The sequence below is a fragment of the Abramis brama genome (genome assembly GCF_963993115.1).
Source record: "Abramis brama genome assembly, chromosome: 22".
Taxonomy (NCBI): Eukaryota; Metazoa; Chordata; class Actinopteri; order Cypriniformes; family Leuciscidae; genus Abramis; species Abramis brama.
In genome coordinates this window covers 18,870,347-18,889,246 of record NC_139984.1, presented here as the reverse complement: position 1 = coordinate 18,889,246, position 18,900 = coordinate 18,870,347, and the positions used below count along the sequence as shown (strand labels likewise).

The 18,900-nt window shown below is 39.6% G+C and overlaps 1 protein-coding gene across 5 annotated transcripts in view; it reads right to left on the bottom strand.

The window, feature by feature from the left end:
- agrn (agrin) overlaps positions 1-18,900 on the bottom strand; it is a 240,350-nt gene that overhangs the window by 137,774 nt on the left and 83,676 nt on the right. For 2 of the 5 annotated variants that reach the window (XM_084099239.1, XM_084099240.1), the window contains exon 1: positions 3,844-4,934. The exons of 2 other annotated variants lie outside the window; for them this stretch is intronic. In XM_084099239.1, the coding sequence (XP_083955365.1) occupies positions 3,844-4,006 (163 nt within the window). In that variant the 5' untranslated portion in view covers positions 4,007-4,934. Of the gene's footprint in view, positions 1-3,810; positions 5,695-18,900 lie in introns of those variants that run through there. One more of the 5 variants, XM_084099238.1, reaches the window with a different exon arrangement.

Here is an 18,900-nt window from a genome sequence, read left to right as displayed (position 1 = left end):
GTGAATTTGACAACAAAAGTTCTTTTCTGTTGCTTTCTCTTGAAAGAGCATTTTCAAATCACTGTCTGACATTCGTGAAGGCTACAACTTTATCATTTTAAATACTATAGAGACTCTGAATATGTGTTTTTATTTTCATTATGAGCCAATTCAAGTGACTGGAACATCTGCATGGTTACAGAATAATGTTTGAGAAATCAAGATACATTTTTTTTTTTTTAAATTGAATGTTTTAACGTTTTTTACCGCTTTCATTTATATAAAAAAAAAGAAGCCCTTTTCAAAATATTTTCTTTTGTGTTCTACAGAAAACGTAAGTGCCAGGGTAAGTACTTTAAGCTCTTACACTAATCAATGTTAAAATATTCAGACTACAAAACCAGCCAAAAATGCGCCGACTAAAAGCGAGAACTGCCTCAGAAGTTGGAAGCGACCCCACTCAGTCTAACTTTCCTCCAAACCGAAGTGATTTTAAAAACACTGAACCTTAGTACCTTATTACTCTTGACAGAACCGGCTTTTCGACAACATGCACATGAAGCCATCTACCTAAAGTGCAGCTACAACACCCTGCTTCTGCAGGCGGAAATAACCAATGCCACAAAACTATCACATCAATTGCCCAGCCAGTCGGTAGCGCTTACATACACACACACACACACTCCCACACACAGAGCTGGAGCTGGAATCTCTGCTCCTCTCTTCACCAGCACCCCCAACTGCCAGGATAGAGTTTAATTTTAGGCTCACTTCAAATTGCTTGTCAACAACTGAGCGCAGGGAAGATTGGAAAGCCGGCACTGGAGAGAGAGAGACAGAAAAACAGAGGTCTGAGAGAACGAGGAAGAGAGGGGGGGGGGGGGGGGGGGGGCAGCTTGCTGTGCTTCTCTCCTTGAATAATGAAGTGTCTGTTGAACTGGTCTGAGAGTCAATCATGACAGTTACAACGTTTCATCCTCCGGGAAACAGCGCCATAGCCGACGGTGAATAACACACACAGATGTGTATCATAGAGATAAAATATATACTGCTCACATACTGTAATGCATAACCCTGTGCACAGCTCGACTTTCTTATATGTCCAGTGGCAGTAGAGGACAAAACTACAGTCTATGCAGGTCTCACGGGAACATTTGCTTCACATGTAAATGATACACAGCTGAGAAATTCAACACAAGGTTCACCTCAAGCCTATTTGCTTTACTTAAAGGGATAGTTCATCCAAAACTGAAAATGAGTGTCTCAGTGCATACAATGAGAATCAAATGAGTCCACTGCTGCTTGGACTACACTATACTGTATAAAGCTGTGATGTATGCTAGCACAGCTATGTAAGCAATCTGATGCCAGGGACAGCTGATAATTTTACAGTTTAGAGGTTCTTAAAAATATTTGACCAATTAGTATTAGTATTTAGAGTCATGTAAAAACAAAACAAACAAAAAAACAATTCAATGTTAAATATTGTTGTAAATAGGGAGAAGAAAAGTATCACAATATGTTACCTCATGATACTATATTCTCAGGCTAAGAATCAACATTTTTGTAAAAAAAAATCCAAAATGTTTTCACGATAAGTGAGATTAAACAATTAACCACAATTCAGAGAAAAGTACAGTACCATTAGGCCAATGTAGACTCTATTCTTTCTATTCTACCAAAATTCAAATGGAGAACGAGCGAATAACATAATTTCACAAAGTACTGAAATAATTGAGAATAGATGACAAAGAAACAAGTTAAATAATGCAGAATAACTAAACATAAATTGGTATATAAGAAAATCAAGTGAATTGTGTGTATGTATCTCATGTCACTACATAATTTAAATTAAAATCAATATTTTATTTGAAATTGTATTTAATAATTTATTTGGTAAAAAGCATGATATAGTCAGCCAGCTGTTACCCCAAATAGACCTCAACATTGCTGTCAGGCAGACTGTCATATCCATATCTGTGCATAGGCCTAAATGCTGGCCATATGTTTTCATTCAGTGTCTGTCCTCCTCTTTCCCTTTCTGTTTTATTATCTAGTTTGCTGATGTGTATGTATGAGCTGATGAATTTGGTTGCGGAGCTGAACAGCTCTAGTCCTGTGTGGCCTCACTTCTCTGTGCCTGCTAAATGAAAATGGAAATGACTAACCTTTGGTCTGTATCCCACTCCAACAAGCTTTCAAATGCTACGATGCACCTCTCCATGTTAATGGTACTCCTTTCACTCCATCCTGTTTTTTACTCTTCTTTGAGGAGCAGGGATGGAGTGCTCTAACTGAGTTTATGTTTAAATCTAATGGAATCTGTCTGGATTAAATCGATTTTGCGACATGGTCGGCTTATAAATGAACCTCACACTCAGACTCCTTTATTGAGGGATGGAGAGGGCACATTTTCAGAATTTCATGAAGGGCCCTTTTTGGTCTTTTAATATAGATCTAATGTAGAGGCACCGCGGATCTCTTTAAGTGAGGGCACAGGTAGGATTATGAGAAATGAGGTAGGTAATGGTTTACAGAGGGCGCACAGGACTGGATGCTCTCTCGTTTGCCTCTCACTGTTTTCTCCTCTCTAGAGCCTTTATTCCGGCAATACTAAACATATTCCTATCAAAAAAGATGTATATTATTGTCTCTATAAAGGAGTATGTTACATATATCCTTTTATGTAAATATTTAACTGTGTTTTAATATCTACTCAGATGGCCTGAGGCCCTAGAAACCCAAAATATATATAAATCAAATCAAATCTTTCAAATCAAAGGTGAGACTTTCACTAAATACAGATTTAAATCAGACCAGGAATGAGTATGAATTTTGTTGGGTGACACCAGAAAAAAAAGTTGCTAATCTCAAGTGTAAACAGACCAAAAAAAGGTAAAGATGGACAAAAAATGTCAATAATATGATCTGTGCAAGCTTCCCATTAAGATAGTCTTCTCAATTTCAATCTCATTAAGAAGCTAATGAGCCATCAGCAATGACGCATAGCAAAACCACTTTCTAACCAATTAAACTTTCTTCTGTAGCACAGCTTCCTTACAAATATATATGTTTACCTTTCTGCTATGAAGTCGTACTGTAGTCTTAGATAGTGCAAAATTCTATGAATGTGAATTCACAGAGGAAGAAAACACGGGATGCAGCGATTCAAAAAGGCAGATAAAAACCAATAGAGATAGTAATACATCCAAAACATGAAAAGAGCAGTGTTACCTGCTGCTCCATGTCATCAAAGCACATTTTGACATGCTCTGGAGCTCACGTTCCGTCTCCTATCTTTTCTTTGTAAGCACAGTGCCAAATCTATCTGGCAACACACACCGGCTGGCGGGGCACCTTAAGATACCAAAGCGTTTGCAGATTCACTCAAGCAGATACAGTAAGCACTGAAGCTAATGCCAAGCTTTCACATCCAAAGGCATTTAATCTGCCCCCTTTATCCCACTGTGCAGTCTAAATACCACTGCTTCAGGGATGACAGAATGCCACCGAGCTGTGTTTTTAGACACAAGCGCTCAAGCACTTTGTAGGATGAGGACAGTTTATCTGTGTCATCCTTAATCATTTCACTGTCAGGCAGGGGATCGAAGCCTACGCATTAGGGATTAGTTTTTGATTGCCATCGATCCTTATTGAACCATCCATCCGTCAATGTGTCTCCCTCTGCCTGGGTGAACATCACTGTAAGAAAACTACAGAGCACACAAGGGAAAGAACCACTATTCTGAAACTTATCAGGCAACAAAAATTATACGGGGTCATGCACAAACACAGACACACAAACACACACACATATATATATATACATACGCTGCATGTCATGTTTCACTAACTGTGACCTACAGTTATTGAGGAAGAGGAGTACAGCGAAGCCGAGCGTGGAAGTGGCCAGCAGAATGAGACAGATGTTGCAAGGAATCATGAAGTACCGCACGACCAGCGACACTTTGTGCTGGTACATGCGGTCCCGCTCTGGGGGCGGCGTAGGGTACTGACAACTGGTCATACTCCACTCCGCACCTTCCCTAAAGTACGCCAAGTTGGCAAGCGTTCCAAACAGACTCAGAGAAAAAGGATAGACGAAAGAAATCCTAAAACGGTTTCAGCTTAAATTCCAGTGGTACTTATTTTCACAGTTTCTTCCTGAAGAACGTAGACAAATGCTTTTATCAGTCTCCAAGCAAAGCATTTTGTTTCCAAATTACAGCCGCTCTGGAAGGGTACCGGTCCTACAGTCCTCAACCCTCCAGCAATCTCTCCATTTCTTTCCCAACCACAGGGGTGGTTTGTCATGAAAGGTTAGTGTGCAAGTTCTCTTGAGTGTGTTTGACAAAAGCTCCACTGGACCCCTGGCCTAGATTGGTACCACGGACAAGTGAGTGCAAACAATCCCCACTGCACTTTGTACTTTAAATCCGCAAGCACAGAACTCCACGGCTTGGTGAATTAGTAATGAATTGGCTCTTGATTCTTCTTTAGGGGTGCTTGTAATTTTTTATGGCACAATGGTGTTCCCTTCTTTCAGGACGTGCTGCCACCTGTCTGTGTCCGACAGCAACATGAAGATGCCAGGCTGCTCTCGTTGTGGCATGTGTCAGGATTCACTGCGGGTGTGGCTTGGCATCATGCTAGCCGCCTGTCCTGGTAAAAACTCAGTTGCTCACAAGCTGGAACTGGAGTCATTAGCTTCACACACACAAACACAACATGCAAACTTCTGGAGAGTGACCCCTTCCGAAAATCCTCCAAGAACTGCAACACTAGGCTCGTCTTTGGTCGTAAAAGTCGAAACTTTTCTCCCCCTGCCCCAGGCTGAATCTCCTGAATGAATGAATAATTAGCCCACAGAGAGTCAGCAGCTGTCTTCGGCCAGCTCAACCATATGCCCTGGAGAGCAGTAGGGTCTTTTTTCCTCAACCCCCCCTTCCTTCAACACAAGTCCTCTCTGGTGACCTCCCCTCTTTTTCAGAAAGCACTTTGGATGAAGCCTACAGTCGAAAGTTGAGGTGTCTGGTGAGTAGACTCTTCTCCCAGATGCTGCTGTCAGCGCAGAGGCGCGCTCCTTGATCCGGGCAGCCGGAAACAAGATACGAGGAACAGCTGAGATTGCCACAGTATGTGTAAAGCAAACAAGACAACTGCTCTGGACAGTGTTGTTAGTTCTCAGTCCTTTTTAGCGGATAACTCTCGAGACAAAACAAGCTCCTGTTGTGGACAAGTTGTTTGTCGCTCTGAAAAGAAATGAGAACGGAAGAGTCACTTTTTTCAGTGGAGTCAGAAGCTATTTAAAGCTCTTTCTCTCTCCGTTTAGCTCTCTTAAGCATCCATTCCTGTGCTGGTGTTCCTCCTTGTGTCCTGGACTTAAACTCGGTCCAGCTGAGCCTCAGAGGAAGTGTTCACTGGCAGCCAAAACATACACTCTGATCGCCGCTATTCATGTCAGAAAATCCCCCAGGCAGCAGGTACTCTGCCTGCGTTCAGCCAGCGCTTCTCAGCCAATGAGCCAGGGAGCGGCGTGCACAAATGAGTAGAGCCTGAGAGGAAAAAAGCAGGAAAAAAAGAAAACAAACTGGCCGATGACACTTAGTCCACCACTCTGTTACGTAAAAAAATACACAGAACGTGTTTTCTGCATCCTTACGGCACGGACGCTCCTGACTCCCTCTCTCTGCTTCGAATGAAGGAGAAGACAGTGAGAGGGGGAGTGGATGAGGGGCTGTCTCTAACAAAGGGTTGGGAGGGGTGAGAAGGGGGAGGCAGTGAGGGAGGGAGGGGGAAACCGAGAATAAAAGCTTTTGGGAATACTTGGGAGTGTTTTAAAGGGGGGAGCTGGAATGACAGCGAAAACACAAAAGGGCAGTTGGACCAAAAACATGTCAAGCCTTTTGAGTTGATAGTGAATTAAAGGAGAGAGTAGCCAACAATCGTGCTAAATTGTAATTGCAAACCTTGTGGTTTAAATGGGAATGGTGAAAGGAAAAAAAGATTGGTGATTTTTTTTATGAGCTTTTAAGGAAAATAGACCCTTTATAAATGCAAAAATGATTTAAAGGAGAGTGTAGCCAACAATCTTCATCTACTCGTGACACCATGCCATGCTTTTACTCATCTGTCATACACTGTGAAATATAAAAGCAAAAATGAATATTCAGTAGAAGTGAAAATGAATATACTGGCAAAAGATCAGTGGGAAATGTGTTTTCTAATCCATAGCATTATTTCACTAGGTTTCTCGCCTATGAATGTTTATTTTATGCTCTAAGCCACATAATGAGGTCAACAGCACAGAGAGCTAATGCTTCTTTTTATACCCCCCACCTTCAGTACTGACTGGCATATACACAATGGATGTTCATCTTCACAAAGAAGCCAGTACATATTATCAATTATTTATACGCTCTGTTTCTTAACCCACCCCTCTCTGGATACCCGTCATGCTCGCACACACACACACACACACATTTTTACAAGGTTACCCTCCGTTCTTCGGACACAGCCTATTCTTTGACTTTATGGGCCCCATGGAATTGAGCTCCTGATGTACACAGCAGAGAACATGGGGTCAGCTGGGCCTCCAGCACAGGGTTCTAGGTTCAATCACCAGCTGTGGTGCTGTACCCTTAAACAACACCCACACTCCACCAGGGCCATTAATCTCCCTTCAGACTGACACGTAGACTAAGAAATAAGACAACTGGGCATATAGTGACATTCATGCGGGCTACAATGACCTGAAACACCTATGGACCAGTAAGGAAATCGAAGAGGGCGCCACATCCGTTCAATTCCACACACCCTCTGTCATGACTCGAATAAGACCTAATTTGACTTCAAAGCGCTCTGTAATGCATCTTTAATGTGCATGCTATCTCAGAAGGTTAACATCTCTCTCAGTGTGATCTCTCAGCTGGCAACTTCCATTAAGACACAACAACAAACTCTCTGCACTTCCCGCACTTGCATGACGAGCAGCCTCAAGGCTTTTTATGGGCTTCTGCTTGTTCCTTCTGCTATGTTTCTGGTATAATGCATGTGTGCTGATTTCAGAATAGAAGGAATAGGAGTAAAGCATGGAGTGGTGCACTTCATCTATTTTAAAAGAGCGATTCGTTATTAAACTGAAAAACCCTGAGAAATTCAAAAGATATTCACTTTCAAGTGTTTTCAGTGAAGATTCTGATTCTGATCGATCTATCTATCTATCTATCTATCTATCTATCTATCTATCTATCTATCTATCTATCTATCTATCCATCTATCCATCGAACATTCAACTGTCCATAGTTTGTTCATTCAAATATCCATCTCTCTGCTCATCCATTTACCTGTCCATCCATCTATCCTTCTATTCATCTACCCAAATATTCATCTATCCACCCACACATTTAACCCTTTATTCATTCAACTATTCAAATATCCATCCCTCTGCCCATCCGTTTACCAATCTTTTCATCCATCAGTTTCAACAATGGTTCCACCAATGGAGAAATCCAGTTTCCTCCAAGCCTCAAACATATTCTTGAACATGGAGCTTCCTTTACAGCAGCTAGTTGGATGTCTTATTGTAATGACTATCACCAATAAATAAGGTTGTTTTGATTATGATCAGATCCCCAGTTCTCAACTCATTATACTACATTGCACAAGCAGTGAAAAATAGATGCGAGGAGGGAGGTGGAGACCGCCAGCAGGCTCTGGGTGAGAATGAGCTAACTGCACCTCTGGCCAGATCAATTTGGAAGCTGGGAGTTCCTTACTCCCCTGCTCTGTTATATAGCTTGCAAGAATAGAAAGCAACGCCACGCCACCCAAAAAGTGGGGATTTTTCCATCGTGCTGTCTCCCGGAGTGCCGATGTAACTGTAACAGAGACATTACCCATGGGAAATGACATCAGTATAATTCAACGTGAGAACACATCTGCCGACTGGCCTGCTGCTCTGTGAGGCACAGCGCTTGTCTGACAATGCATCCAGGTGTGAGCTATCACAGAGATGAAGCTGTTCATTCAATATCTACAGTCAATTTCTACAGACTCGGGTAGCCAAAAACCATATGGCGAGATTCCAATCCTGATTTCCACTGAATGTTAATCAATCCAGTAGTTTTTCTGTGAGCAGCTCAAGTTTTGAGGCTGTTTCTCATATGGTTCTGTTTGTTTCCTACAGCCCATGGGCTTCATCTGACAGATGTCTGAATCAAATCACTGTCAATCTGCCAGATTCAAACTGTCCATTTTGCTGCTCTGCTATGACTGATCCTAATCCAAACAAGTCTGAGGAAACGGATGGATAACTATTGTTCGCAGCTTATGTTTGCCTCAACTGCAGTTAAACTACCTTTATGAAAACGATAGCAATTAGGGCTGGGTGATACAACAGTGTATTCCATGCGACTGCAGAAATGTGTCAAGCAGCTGACATTCTACTAATTTTTATACAAATATTTTCACATTATGGGTGACTAATACCATCCTAATAGTTCTAAATAAATTTAAATGATTCATAATCACTTTAAATGCTACAAGTGAACTTGAAAAATGGATATTCGCTTTGAAGTTTACTAAAACAAGTACATTTAACAGTGTTTTTATGATGTTTTAGGACCATTTTTCTTATTTGAATAATTCAAAAGGAGATCTGCTCTATAAATGTGATTTTCAAATCTGATTTTTATCTGTTTGCACAGTGTGAGAGGCTGTTCCACTCTAGTTCACTGCTATCTACATTGTAGAGGTCACTGGAGAGGTCTCTCTATCTCTCTATCTATTGTGTGTGTGTGTGTATGTATGTGTGTGTGTGTGTGGCCTCGGTACAATCCACTAAAGACCATGGCAGATAAAACACAATTACCCTAATCCTTCTTTCCTTACCCAGTCCTCACCCTAATACCTATTAGTCGATGTGTGCTCAGCAGATGTCGTATACCGTACATCACATATTGATTTTGGTTGAGGATACCCACTGCCACTCAGGTTAAGTGCTTTAGGACTGATGAAAACCACCATCACATAAATCCAACCTTCTCCCATATATCAAGGAAAGAGCAAATAAATCATTCTATAGGAAGACTTTATTACTCAGATGTTGCTCTTTCATTGCTCAAGAAAGTTAATTAGCATCTTTTGTTACGTTGTCTAGCGATTCACCATATATCAGTACCATATCGGTAATTGGCAGATATTAGAGATTTTATTTATTTATCAGTGTCAGCTAATATTGGATGTGCATTTACCTTATTTTTAGATTTAGAATACCTTTACAGTCATTTAACAGTTAGCCTAATCTTTAAAAAATAATAATTGAATAATAATATATACATTTTCATTGATAGATTTGTAAATTAATTTTTTTTAATGCCTAAATTCACTAGTAGCATTTACATTTTATTTAATTTAGTAAATAAATAATAATAAAATAAAAATAAAATAAAAAGAGAAATAACAGAGACATCAGAGAATAGAATAGAATAGAATAGAATAGAATAGAATAGAATAGAATAGAATAGAAAGGTTAATTTTGACAAGTCTTGGAGGAATTTGACAAGAAATTATGAGTTCAATCACAGACTGTGATGTCCTGGCAAATCTGAGCACAGTTTGAGATATTGTTGGGATCTCTCTCAAAACTTTAGAAAAGAAAAATCTGAGATGACTATGTTTATTTTCTCATGAGAAAAATCTGAGAAACAGCCTCAAGCCAATTTGCACTCCATTTAATCTCACTACTGTCTAGGAGAACACATGAGATATTAAAGAGAGTTCTACCATCACATGCATTACTATATTCCCAAACCCATTCCCTCCCCACCATGAAACCACCTGTCTAACCAAAGACAAGCAAGCCAGGACAATTCTCCTCCCACAGCTGGATCTTCATCTCTGGATGGAGCGAGCTCATTACCCTCCCACTCAGACTGCTCCTCACTCCGGGACCAAGCTGTTGAGCGCAGACAGGAGCGCAGCTGCCAAGGGCTGAAAGCTGGGCCTAATGGAGAACAGCTAACCAGCAACAGCATTTACAGCCGCTCATTCATCAGCATGCTGTTTTTCCCTCTCATCATGGTAACTACAATAATGATTGCAGCATTTAATACTTGCCATGCTCCAGCTCCCCACTCTTTTATTCATTCTTTATTTCCCACGATGCTTTCTTAATGGTCCTTATGGGGGCAATTGAGCTGGAACCGTGGTGGGGTTCTTTAAGGGACTGCTGAAGCGATGTCAAAACAGAGACTGCACGAACAGCAGAGAGTGACTGTTTTTTGGAGACTTGCTTGACTTTGGCTGTGTTTGACACCGGGCTTCATGGGAGCTGGCATCCATGACAGACAGGGGCTGTGTGATTGAACTTCCAGGTAATGCAGGTGGCAGCAGCAGCTGTGGAACTAAACTTGAGGTCTAGCTTGGTCCAAATAGAGCAACATACAGCTGTGATTTCTAAACTGGATTTGCTTAAGAACAGTAAGATTTCACATTTGACTAAATTAAATATCAATATCACACCAAATTAAATAAAAATGCCTTTAAAAATAAACATGTATTCATAAATGTATCCATACAAATATTTTAATTTTAATAATGTAGTCTAAAATGGATTCATATTTATTTATATTAAATACATTATATTTAGGGATTCACTGATATTACAAAACCAATAAGCTGATGATCATTTTCATGTTATGGCTCATAACCATTTATAACTGATACATGCCAAATATAATATCAATAATAAAACCATAAAAAAAAATCTAAGCGAGTAAATTCAAATATTATAAAATTAAAATATTTAACAATCTAATATTGGCCAAAATGTACATTCAATAAAAACTGATAACCATATGGTAGTGATACAGTATATCATGCATGCCTAATTATATGAATGTACTGTATATATGTATTATAAATAATAATAACATTATGGATCTTAATATAGTCATAAACACTTGGTATGGATCTTAATATAGTCATAAACCCTTGGTATAATTTTTTCCCCTGCGACCCTGATGTACTCTACGTAATCGCTCTCTAGAGAACAAATGACCACTTCTACATCTACAAAACCTGTAAATAAATGCAAATAAAAGGACATCCTTTGTGTTTAAATGCCATTAAGTACTTCAACGTATGAAACACAAAATAATGACATGCTGTTCTGAGCTTTAGGCTCCACAAATTCCATGGCGAAAACTTCTGGTGCACCTCATCAGTCCATTTATCTGCAAATCCATGCTTGAGACAATGCTTGTTTTCGGTTCACTCTCCACTATCAAAAGAGGCACAGATTTGCCTCACACAATTAACCTCTGCAGAATAGAGGCCAAATTCAGCCTGTTTTCCATCTACCTATAAATTAAGCAGAGGTGGAGAGGATGCAGTGATTGGATGACATGCAGAGCATCCCATTTTTGAACAGCAAACACACTGGAGGACCAAATGGAAATTGTTTCGCATACCGTACCGACAAAACCCAGCTGCTCCTGAGCATATTCCAATGAATCAACCACTGCAAAGCAGCAAGTGTTCGGGGACCAAAGGGAGTGTTTCTTCAACCCATCTGGACATTTTTCGTCTTTCTAAAGCTTATTATGATTGCATATTACCACACAAACACACACACACACACGCATAAACATCCACACACCTACTCTAGCAATGGGCAATCTGTTCTTAAAAGCATTTTGAAATATTTCAGAAAGTTTTGGGTTTAAACAAGGGGAATATATCTCAAGTGTTTTATGTTTGCAGAATATTTCACAGTCAGCTGTTATGAATATTACATTTCTTTGTGAAGTCCTAACAAGCTTGGGCAAAATATAAAAATCATGCTATACAGAGACCAGCTATTTTGAAGTATTACCATTAAGGCATTTGAATAATACTATATAACCTTTACAGCTTATGTTCTACCATTATATAGCTCCATTTCGAACACACTGTGCCGGCGTGTTCAAAAATATGCACACGCACAAAACGAAGCTTTTTCTCATATCAATTCTGACAGTGACAAGCTATTATACGCAGGCACTGTTTCATTTGCATTTACAGTAATGAACTCTCTCTTCACCCTTTCATTCTTCCATCTTTCGGCTTTTTCTCCTTCGCGCTGGATCGTCTTGGAGGGCAGAAGGGAATCTTAATTGGCATACATCCTCATTTCTCGCAAGCCATCCGAAGAGAAAAAGGAGCTTCAATTATTTATATTTCAAATCAAGAGCCTTGCAAAACCGGCTTCCACAAAACAGCCTTTTCATCCTTTCTCACATCAATCAGACAGATTTCAGAGAGTAACTGTCAAATGTGGGAGACGCTTTATGCAGCTGTGTATCTGCAATCAGGCACTACAGTATGTGAATGAGAAGACAGGACAGAACTATTCTGATTTTTTGAGGAGTATAACAGTATAACAGTCCCCCTTCAAATCACTGGTGGCACTGGGGTCTCGTGCGCCCTCGCAGCCGGAGCCCACTGGGTCACTCTGACACAGACGTTCCAGAGTCATGGGAAACGGGTTGAGCCATCATCTGTCAGCAGTCGGAGAGAGACCCAACACAGAAAGACACGATCGATTCCTCTCACATTGAGACTGACTACCTCCTCCTTTCTTTTCTGTTCAACAACTCTTCAAAAGCTAACTATGGCTAGTTGTATGCTTTTTGGAGAAAAAAACCCACAGTGGCTGCCAGCTGATAAAAGCATTGCATGTTAAATAAATTTGCTCTGACCGCTATGTGCATTTCTCCCGCTTTTAATTCTCCACTTTGCAAAACACAACAGACTCAATCATCTGAGAATGAGATTCACTACGGAAAAAAAAAAGAAACGAGACAAAAATACACCCACACAGCTGCTTTTTGGAAGCGTATGACAATGATTGCTGTGCGTTTAAACATAACAGATGCCTCATCCATTATTCACCTGCAAACCAACAAAGAGCGACCACAATAACAACCATGGATGAAGCATTTCCTCCAAGATTCTCTCCGGACCCCGAGAGAGGCAGATAGTGAGGGAAGACTAGGAGGAGAGATTGTAAGAAAGGAAAATAACAATGCTGTGCGTCTAGCATGGACATGACCCTGGACTTGGCCAATGCAAACATTTGTTCTGCATGTAATCAGCAAACGTAAGCATGCTGCCGGAGAAACAAGACTGAAGGAAAACATTGAGTATGGTGGAAAAAAACAAGTGTGCTTATAAGCTGGAGCTCACCATTATGGTAAGAGGCGTCACATTTCCGACACACGTTTGGCCAATCACAACACACTGGGTCAGCTGACCAATCAGATAATCAGGCTCTTCAGAAGGAGGGGTTTTGTAGAAATCAGCACGTTTCAGACAGACTGGGAATAGAGGTACTGCAATAATGTACAGTATGTGAAAAATAATGTGTTCTATTACACCCAATAAACAAAATAATGAACCTTTAAAATGGCATCTTATGACCCTTTTAAGAAAGTTTTTCATGTTGAATCATACTGAATCAGCAATGAATCATTTAGACCGATTTGTGAAGCGGTTTAATTGACTCGTTAAAACACATGAATCCAGAAAAAAATTCCTTTTTTCCTACTCACAAATCAGGCATCATTTATTTTAACTGCATAATTAGAATAGTAGTATTGTTGGCTCAATTTTATAATAATAGTAATAAACTGTCCCCACATCTAAATAACAAAAGGGGCTGAATTTACCTGAATTAATACTATTCTTATATCTATGAAAGTAAAGGATACACTCAAAAATGAATTCATTACCCTTGATTTAATAACTTTGTTTTCCATTTTGAGTCATATCAAATCACCAAATAATCATTTAGGTTAATTTGTGAAGTGATTCAATTGATTCATTAAAAAGACTTGAATAAAAAAAAAAAAAAAAATATATATATATATATATATATATTCACTCACAAATCATGCATCACTATGGCTTTAAAGTAAGTTCTGCTCAATGGAATAATAATATTTAGCTAATGAAATATTCTGGAGCATTAAAAAAAAATTTATATTAAATTTATATGCCTTTTCCAGATCTGGAAAACACAATCGTAAAATTCTCTGATATCTCCATGACTGTGAGATATTCAATACTATTATGCTTAAATATCTAATAAATAAATAACAAATGATAAAAACTAAAAAGAATAATTTCAAAAGTTACAAGTAAATTTAGGCATCACAACATTATGATGTACAGAGTAAAAAATTATATACATTCTGAGATTGGTGAAGACTACATTTAATAGTGATATTAAATATTATTTGTGTTTTTAAAGATGAATTTTAATTGAGCATTAGATAAGGGCAAAGATAATCTAAATGTAACAATAAGGCAAATGAGCACGAAAAGTGAATTACTCAATATCAACTAACTAACTAAATAAATAAATACACAAAATACATGCATACATACATACTGTATATATCCATTACCCAAAAGTACAAGTTAAAAAATAGAAATGTAACTCTAGTTTGGACCAACTAACCAAATATGTTGTGAAACACTAGGATAACCTCATCAGACATCATGTCTGACAGTCTCACGCAGACGTGCGAGGACTCCACAAACCGACTGATTGCTAAGCTCTGCCTCACAATAGCCTTACGCCAATGCTCTGCAACAGCTTCCTTTTAGAGAGTGTGTCCGTTCCATCATGCTTGGTTTGTGCAAGCAAGTCAATTTTGCCTTCTTTGACCCATCCAATGTGTTCACAGGTCTGTGCTCACGATGCGATAAGGGCGATAGAGGATAGAGGAAGAGCTCATCTTCCTTTGACCGAAGCCTCCATGTTTTAATGAGCAATTCAGGGGCCATGGGTCAACCGCAGCACCCATCAGTACGCCCCCCTCCCAGGCATCTATTCACCAACACGGCTTCGCCTATTTCCTGCCAATTACATCTGCTGCTCTCCTGTCTGATGACTTCATTGCATTTTCTGATTAGAGGGAACATTGTGAACGTGTGAACGCTGGGATTGAGGATACTCAAGATCCCCCCTCGCATCTTATGTACTGATGGATCCATAAACCCCCCTTTCTGACAATCATTCCTACATTTGGCTATCTGACCCAAGTACCACCCCACCCCCAGCTCCCCCAGGAGAGAGCAGGGGTCATGTGACTCACATCACCAGGCAACAAATTGGCTCCATGTCCCAGTGTTCTGGAGGGCCGTTGCCATGTGACACTCTTCAAAAAGATCCACTGTCACAAACATGGAACACTGGATGATCTCATTCATTCCGAGGTTGTTTGTGACACACAATCTCGGAGGCTCAGAGAAATAGAACTACATGCTGATCGCATGGATGGCTTGTATAAACAAAAAAAACAAAAAGCAGAAGAAAAGAGGAACATCGATTGACCTCACATTGAAGATCATTAGACTCATTACGGAATGGGGATTTAACGGTTTTCGGTAGCCTTGACTTATCTTTGGAGCCCTATACTCACTCCTGGACCCATTTTTATACCACAGTAGTGTAATATGTCTTCCCTATTTACATTGAACACGATCTTAAAACAAAACGATGTATCTCTAGGGACTCTTTCAAACTGGTTGCGAATTTCAGGTCAATTTTTCCTGCACTCGATAAGCTTTTGGGTCATGAGTCTAAACAAGCTTTCTAGATGATGTTGATAACACTGGCCTCCAAAATACAGCACACATATAACAGCACATTGTGCTAACCGGAGCTAAAAAACAAATTGATATGGAAGAAATACTGAAAAATGGGAATGTGTTAAATATATACACATTTTAACTACCTTGTAGCATATTTATTTTAACAGCTGAATTATTACTATTATTGTTATTATTATTATTGGCTTATTCTATAATAATAATAATAAGAAGAAGAAGAAGAATTATTAGAGATGCACCGATGTATCGGCTAACAATTGGTATCAGCCGATAAAAACAATTATTTTCACTATCGGCGAGTTCAAGCGTATCTATCGTAGTTCAAGCCAGGGTTGTCAGATCTGCAGTTTTTCCCTATACTAAACATTATTTGTAGCGCGCCTCTCACCCAATAATCGCAAATAGCTCTAGAAACAAAGTGTCATCTTTCAAATTCTGTCCATTTTATCATGAAATCTTAAATCTGCTCTTAAATGTGACGTGACATATCACTATAGCGCCTCAGTTCAAGCAGCAGCTTTAATATCTAGAAAAACATGCATTAATATCAGAAGGTAAGTTGAAAGTTAGAGTACAACTTACCGAAATCCGTATCACGTCTCATGTAATCACTCAATCAGATGTCAAGATGTCAATAAAACTTGCTTGTGAAGCTTCAAGCTTGTGAACAATATCACTTAATGTTGCATTTACCTCAGGAAAGTCATCCGTTTGTTAGTTAGCTTTTTTTTTTAAATATACTAGAGAGGAGCTTATTTACTGTTAATTAAATATGTATGTTTGAATAAATTTGCCATGAAGACAAGTGCTAATGAAAACTGCCTTATTTGTGCAACTGAGTTGTATACAAACATTTCAGCTTTTATTTGAGTGTAAATATTATATCTGGACATAAAATAGAAGTTGAATATAATAGCTCTGTTGTGACCTCTAATATTATAGTGTACCAAATGAGAGGGTTCTCTGTATAGTTTGCAGCATTATTTGGGAGAGATTTTTTTTTATCCATAAGAAAAAAACAAACTATCGGTCTCGGCATCGGCTGATATCATTCTGAATAATCGGCTATCAGTATCGGCTGAGAAATTTCATACTGGTGCTTCTCTAAGAATTATGTAATTCAATTATTATTATTATTATTATTATTATTGGCTTAATGTATAATGATAAAAATAAAAATAGTCATTTACAGTATAATATTGGGTGATTTGAAGAAAAAAATGCCATTCACCTCAATGACCTCAATTCCCCAATTGACCTGAATTTATCTTAAGGAAAGGTTGAACAACAACAATAAAAGTACTGCAGTACAACAGATTTAAAGTGGTTAATCACAGTTTAGCAGTTCAGGGAGTGAGTTCTGAAACACACACACACTCTCTATTCAATCTATATTTGGATAACATATTTGGATATCATCGTTACATCTACCACACATATTCAATGATCTACATCTGTTTGTATCGATTTGGCATCCATGCCAAGTTATCGGCTGAAGGCTTTGATATCTATCCAACTCTAATGTACATGTAATTAGCGAGTGTCTGGTTAATGAGGTGGTGCATTGCAAATCTTGCAGCTTTTATGTAGTGTAAAAACAGCTTATTCAACCACAATATTTAGGCTCATAACCATGAGGAGGTCCCCCGCACAGAGCCAGGACGTCCGTACCAGTGAGTTGGTGGTAGAAATCACACTTGGGTTGGATAGAGACAGCTGAGAATGTGTGCGAGGTGAAGTCGAGATCAAAAGTGTGGAGTGGAAGAACAAAACAGACAGATAAAAAAAAATACAGACCCAAGGGAGAAAATTAGAGAGAATGGGGAAAGAAGAAAAGGTGAATCAGACAGGAAAGCGAGGCAGAGTGAGGAACAGAAGGGTGAAATTACAAAGAATTGAAACCCAAACTAGATTTGAAAGAGACTGACGGATACCTTAAAAGAAACAGAGGGGGGAAGAGAGAGAAAGTGCAGACAGACACTGAACCATCAGTCCAGCTGGTAGGATCCATGTGTATGTTTCCGTCTGACACCCACAGGGGACGTCCCGTCTCCATTGTGCATGATGACCGCTGACCACAGACTGCTGACTGTGGACACCAGCCAGAATGCATCTGTAGCCAGGCAGTGACCCAGCCAAAACCAATCCTCCGCTGGGCTTAAAGGAAGTGAGGGAGAACCAGGGGCCGGAGCCAAAATCCTCACAAACATGCCCACATGAAGAAGAGACAAAGGACACACACGTCGACAGCACATTTTGGGGGAGCGGTTAACCATCGCCAGGTCAAAATACCAGGCTGAGTTTGACAGTGATGGAGCACCGGCATTCCAGCCAGAGGACGGACGACTGGGAGACCACTGTGGCACGTCTCTGACCCGTCTGTTGGCCACATGCGCAGATCAATGAGTTTACCTGAAGCTCTGTCTACCACCTGCCCACAACAACTCATTCTCTGAGAAAATAGTCACCCCCCTTTCCTCCATCCCACAGTCAAAAGCTCTTCTCGCTCTTCATATTTCTCAATTTTCCCATCACTCCTGTATCATTTCCACTTCTATCGATCAAAACAGTCTGCCTATAATTGCAAGGTCTTTTTAGCGACTCTGTCAGAGAGTGAAATACAAGAGGAAGAAAAGAGGAAAGAAAGAAAATGCGTAGTGAAATGAACAAGTGAACTCATCTTACTCAAGACAATAGCACTTTAGTAAAGGCTGAGAGCCTAGAATAATTCACTTGGAAATCAATTTTCATCGCACCATTCATACATTAGCCGGCCATGATGGACAGTGAGAGAAAAACTACCTCCTCCTCTCATTTCCTCTTTGTCGGTTTCTCCGTCTTTGGCTTTTTTTCTATCATGTCCTGCGCGCTGACCCCCATTTTCATATTCCTCGCTTTCATATCAGCTCCAGCGCTTCGTTCCGGCTCATTCCAAAAAAAAGAAAGAAATAATAATTAACCTGTCGATGAACTGACCCATTCTAAATACCTCAGAATGACAAAGAACCGGCCACACGCTAATCCTTGTTAACACGAGGTACAAAGTGACACTCCACAATGAGGTTCAGCGTGATTGGGTGTGGAAATCTCCTCCGTCTGTTCTAGGACGTGTGGCCCTCTAATCATTTTTCTCCTCCAAATGAACCACGTTATATTTGAGATGCTGATTTTTTTAGGTAAATCAACACCATGCAGAAAACTATAATTTACTTTGATTATAATGGAAAATATATTGATGTTCCATCCACTACAACCATT